General features: G+C 31.5%; 1 protein-coding gene across 3 annotated transcripts; it reads right to left on the reverse strand.

Moving 5' to 3' along the window:
* Positions 1–308: 308 nt before the first annotated feature.
* On the reverse strand, positions 309–3,624 carry LOC108984342 (flavonoid 3'-monooxygenase CYP75B137-like). Of its 3 annotated transcripts, XM_018956266.2 has the most exons (4): positions 3,546–3,624; positions 1,764–2,263; positions 1,311–1,451; positions 309–1,133 (listed from the first exon to the last, which is right to left on the reverse strand). In XM_018956266.2, the coding sequence occupies exons 2-4, from the start codon at positions 2,253–2,255 to the stop codon at positions 501–503; spliced, it is 1,266 nt and encodes a 421-aa protein (XP_018811811.1). In that variant the 5' UTR covers positions 2,256–2,263; positions 3,546–3,624; the 3' UTR covers positions 309–500. The 3 variants fall into 3 exon arrangements, with proteins under 3 accessions (XP_018811811.1, XP_018811810.1, XP_035542318.1); XM_018956265.2 differs by having other exon boundaries at positions 1,311–2,263; XM_035686425.1 differs by lacking the exon at positions 3,546–3,624 and having other exon boundaries at positions 1,311–1,940; positions 2,072–2,165.
* Positions 3,625–5,234: the final 1,610 nt, after the last annotated feature.

A 5,234-nucleotide genomic window follows, 5' to 3' on the forward strand; every position in this document is an offset into this window, starting at 1 on the left:
TGAGTAGCCATTTAGAATTGTTGAAAGAGTCTTACAAGTCACATATCTTGGCTCTCAAAGATCTTGAATCAATCTCTAATAGAAATTAGCTGAATATGTGATATGTCGTAAAAGAAGTTGTTGGCAACTAATGAAAGAAACAATTCCCCTTTTACCAATTGCAAAATAAAATATAATGAAAGGGCTTGAGGTTCTAATAGTAGAATTCCAATATGAACATTACAATACAAAATGCATGCCCATAAAAACCTTTGTTTATTATAAAACCACGTTAGTTAGCAGCAAAATAAGAAGAAAAGGAATTGCCAAACTAAGATTTTATTCATAGGCCAATAATTGTGCAAATTTGGATACAAATAGTGTAAATATAAGCCTCTTTGCATCACAACTATAGAGTATAGGAAGTGAAAACCATCACAACCTCATTGGTTATTGTGCATAAAGAGGCTTCATATATTGTATTGGTATGAAAAGCAACGAAGTGTATTTCTCACATTGTACTATTCTGTGTAAAGCTCAGATTTGGACAACCTTGGAGTTGGAATTGCAACTGTTGGATTCTTCTTCTTTGTAACCACACCATAAGTGTCTGAAACATCAATCTCTGAACCTTGTGGCAATTTCCATTCGAAGGAGTGCAAAAATGAAGCCAGGATGTATTTGAGTGTCCTTTCCCCTAGTGTAAGACCCGCGCATATTCTTCTCCCTGACCCAAATGGAAAATACTTAAAATTGTTGCCCGAATAATCTACTCTACCATAACCATCATTTAGAAACCTCTCAGGTATGAATTCCAATGGATTGTCCCAATACATTGAGTTCCTTTGTATAGCCCAAACATTCACGAAAATACTAGAACCTTTGGGTACATGGTACCCTCCAATGATTCTAGATTCGCTTGGAGTACGAGGTACTAGGAAAGGAAAAGGTGGGTGCAGACGAAATGTCTCTTTAATTACAGCATCTAAATACTGTAATTTGGGCAAATGGGATTCTTCGACTAAGTTATCCATCCCCACGATTTCTGTTAATTCTTCATGGACTTTTCTCATTGTCTCTGAATGTTTCATCAACCTTGCCATCACCCATTCCGACATTGTCGTTATGGTATCGGATGCACCCACCACTATGTCCTATTTAAACATGAGCAAGGTGATCTGTGATCAGTTGAATTGAAAATTGAAAAGCAAAAATAAAAATAAAATAAAATTTAATTGATGTCTAAGAGTTAGCTAAAGATATAAATGGCCAACTTCAATTCGGCTCAAAAGTATTGAGACACAAAAGTAGAAAAGTGGACAAATACATACCACAAGCACGGCCTTGAGTTGGGTCATGCTAATCGAATACGCACCGTTGTTCTGCTCCCTTATTTCCAAGAGAACTTGCAAAAAGTCCTTTTTTCCTGTCTTTGTCTTTCCCTCTTCTTTGGCCTTGGCCAGACTCTTCATCTGTTTGTCAATGACATAATCAAGTACTCGGTCAATGCTTTGGGAAATCCCCTTTACTTCCCTTACGATCCCTTGTAAATCAAAACTTGCTAATGCGGGGAAAAGGTCCGAAACATTTGGCTTTGCGAGTAGCAACATTAAATTCGAAAACATATTCTTAAAGTCAGCTCCAAACTTAGCCCCTTCCTCACCTTGTAGTGTACCGCCCCACAACATGTTCATGATGGCATTCATCGCCGTCACAAATGCCAGTTCTCCTAAATCTACTTGGGTACCTATTTTTTCATACACATTTTTAATGGTGTTCCTTACCTCTTCTCTACGTAAAGTGAAGGTAGTATCAAGATTTGATGCACTAAGCATCTCTCTCACAAACATCTTTCGCAACATCTTCCAGTTTGGACCATTCGGGGAAAAAGCAATATCGACTCCCCCATATGTGATCGCAAGTATAGCTTTGTTCACATCACGGTTGGAGAATACTGCATCCTGGTCACGAACAACTTCTTTAACCAGCAAGGGGGAGCTAATCACAATGCACAACTTATTTGCAAACCAAACCTTATAGATGGGGCCGTAGAGCCCACACAATTGCTCAAATTTTATATGAAGTTCTGTACCTATAAACGGAAGGTACCCGACTATTGGTAAGCCACGAGGACCTGGTGGCAATGGAGGTACTGCGGCCTTTCTTTGTTTCTTGATGGGCCAGAGCAACCATAACACCGCAAAAATACCAATCAAAACAGTGAGAGTTGAACTAGAAAATCTCTCATCGCCAGCATAAGACTTCCACCATCCCATCGCAGAAGCTGCATTCAAATGTAGGTCGATGTGAAAAAAAAGGGTCAAAATACGGAATATATATTTTATGAGTTGTGTTGAAGCATCTCCTGGAAGGCAAGGACGAAGATAGAATGAGATTTATCAGTGTTAAGCACAGATAATTTACTTAGAACTTTGTTTCAAATTTTCGTAACCTAGACTACGTACGTTTACAATGTAATTTTTTTTGCATGTTCAGAAGAGCTGGACTAGGAGTGATAATAAGGGTCTCTTGGGTTGAGTTCGTGTTTGCTCAAATTTTTTTTTTTTTCTTTTGTGCTATATATAATGATTTTGACGATCTTAATTAATCTGCCCTTTTTATTATCTTAACATGCATGACTCATTATATCAAATTGGTGGTGTGTGTATGTATATATATATATATGTGTGTGTGTACGCGCGCTGTAACCACTTATATAACTCGTTTAATAAAATGATCATGCACCTAAAAAAGAAATGATTATATATGTTGAACTAACACAAACAAACTTTATCAATCCGTTTTGCTTTAATTAATTTAAATGGATTAAATTGAAAGAATTTATATCTTATAAACATTTTAACTTGTATCAAAGTATATGTATTCAAACTAGATTAGTAACAAAAACAATTTGAAAATTGCATTGATACCCATAGCCATAATTAATACACATTTCCATCTTCTCAACATTTATCTAGATATCCAAGGAAAATGGACTTTTGATCTCATTAAATTCATCTAAATAAACAAATACATAACAAATCATATTCCATGAATCATTTATCCAAAATTTATTATTGACAACAAACCACGGAAAGTAAATAAAAAAAAATTAAAAACAAAATACTAAGGTGGTCTTAGAGCTTTATTTAATAATTTAAAGAATATTATTTAATTAGACAGATTTTGCAAGTTAAGAAAGTTGACACGCATTACGGTCCGTTTAAATACTAAAAATATTTTAGATGATATGTAAATAGTAACGACAATAATAATAAAATAGTAGTAAATAATTTATAAATAATAATAGTATTGAAATAGTATGAGAAACTGTGAAAGATCAGTACTAGCTAGTATTTTTACTGTCCATCGCATTATTCACATATTTTTTATCGTCAGTTATTGTGAAAAGATATTGAAAGCCACGATAATTAATAGAGTATTATAAGTGAGGATACAAAATGTAAACAGTACAATAACTTAAGACAACAAGCACAAGCAAAAAGATTATATGAGAAATGAGATTTGAGGAAATAGTTTTAGAATTCATAAATGAAGAGACTTACAAGTTGGAACTTTGGATGAAAGTCAAGAACAAGAGTTTTACAAATATAGAGATCGATTAAGCTTTTAGTATTCTGCTGTACTTATGTTTCAGCACGCCTTCTTATATAGAGCCTGAAGTCTTGAATTATTTGCTTCTCAGTCTACTTTCTCCAAAATCAAATAATTTTTTGAGTCAAAAATATTGCTTTCATTCCCAAACATATATACAACTAAAAACACAGCTTCAAGATTTAAAAAATAAAAACGACTTCAAAATAATATTTTAAAAAAAAAATAAATAAAACATAATAAAATACATGCAAAGCCACCCGTGGAGGCAGCTGCCACGAGGCCATGGGTGTGTTTTTACGGTCCTCTTTTTTTTTTTTTTAAATATATTTTTAAAATTGACTAATTATTATATCATCCAAAGAATTAAAAAATTTACTACTTTTTTTAAACTCTATAAAAGCATCCTTAAGAAAAGAGATTTTAATGTTACCCATTATTAATAACCCTTCATTTTCCAAATATTATTACGAATTATTTTTTTCAAATGTGAGTTTAGACTATTTTAGTTTCGATAATTTAGAGATTGAGGATGAAACCTAATTTCTAAAAGTGAAAAAAAAAATGTTAGAGAATATCATGTAATTTTATCTATTTTTCATTTATTAAGATTTGATATCTATGATTATCAAAATTGTATTAAGTCGTCTTTTAATTTGAGCCAACAATTTATAACACTACAAGTTAAATGACTTTTTGCGACGGTTTGGAAATTGTTACAGTGCACATGGATAAGCTTAGGATAGAAGACATAGAGAATATAGAGGTTAGATACGAAAAAGAATTTTCCGGATGGTTTGAACAATATGTATACATTTTAAATGTACGATGACTTAAAATCACTTTGAACCATTTTAATTAGAAACATATGACATACATTTATATATAGTACTTTTCCTTCTTTAACAAAAAAAAAATTAAAATATTTATCATTAACTAGATGGACAATGTTAGAACGAACAAGAAAAAAGAAAAAGAAAAGTCATGCATGAAATAGATAAGTTTAAAAAAAATAAAAAAAGTTTGAAGGAGATTCAAAAGAAGAATAGAAAAGGATTACATACCATGAGTTTTTTTTAATATATAACTTTTGATTTTTAGAGAAAAAATTTTAAATTTGCAAGAGAAATTCAAATTTTTATTAGATTTGGCTATATTTGGTACAATTATAAAATATATTCTATATATTTATAAGTCTTTTCTAGAAAATTATAAGATTATTATAATGTCTTAGCCTTTGGATCGATGAGGAACTTTTTCAACATTTTAAAGGGAAATTTGTCTATTTTATAAATCTTGAAAAGGTTATTACAACATAAGTTATTAGCATTAGTTGGTTCTTGTCATTGAAAGGCCATGAGGTACGTTACAACTACACTCCATCGATAGCGGCTGACACAAAATTTAATTATAAGAATATATATCATGTCAATCTTCAATATGTATTCTTTAAAGAGAAATGATTTGAATAAAATAATAGATAAGTTTTGTATAAATCTTTATAAAAATGTAGAGCTTACATTAAAAAAGTTAAAAAAAAAAAGACATTCTTTTTAGTTTTTAATAGATCATGTCATAATAAAAATATAATAAAAATGCTAGCTTTCAATGTATGCGAGAGTTTTTGTCTGTGCTGGGAG

Source organism: Juglans regia, chromosome 2 (assembly GCF_001411555.2).
Source record: "Juglans regia cultivar Chandler chromosome 2, Walnut 2.0, whole genome shotgun sequence".
NCBI lineage: Eukaryota > Viridiplantae > Streptophyta > Magnoliopsida > Fagales > Juglandaceae > Juglans > Juglans regia.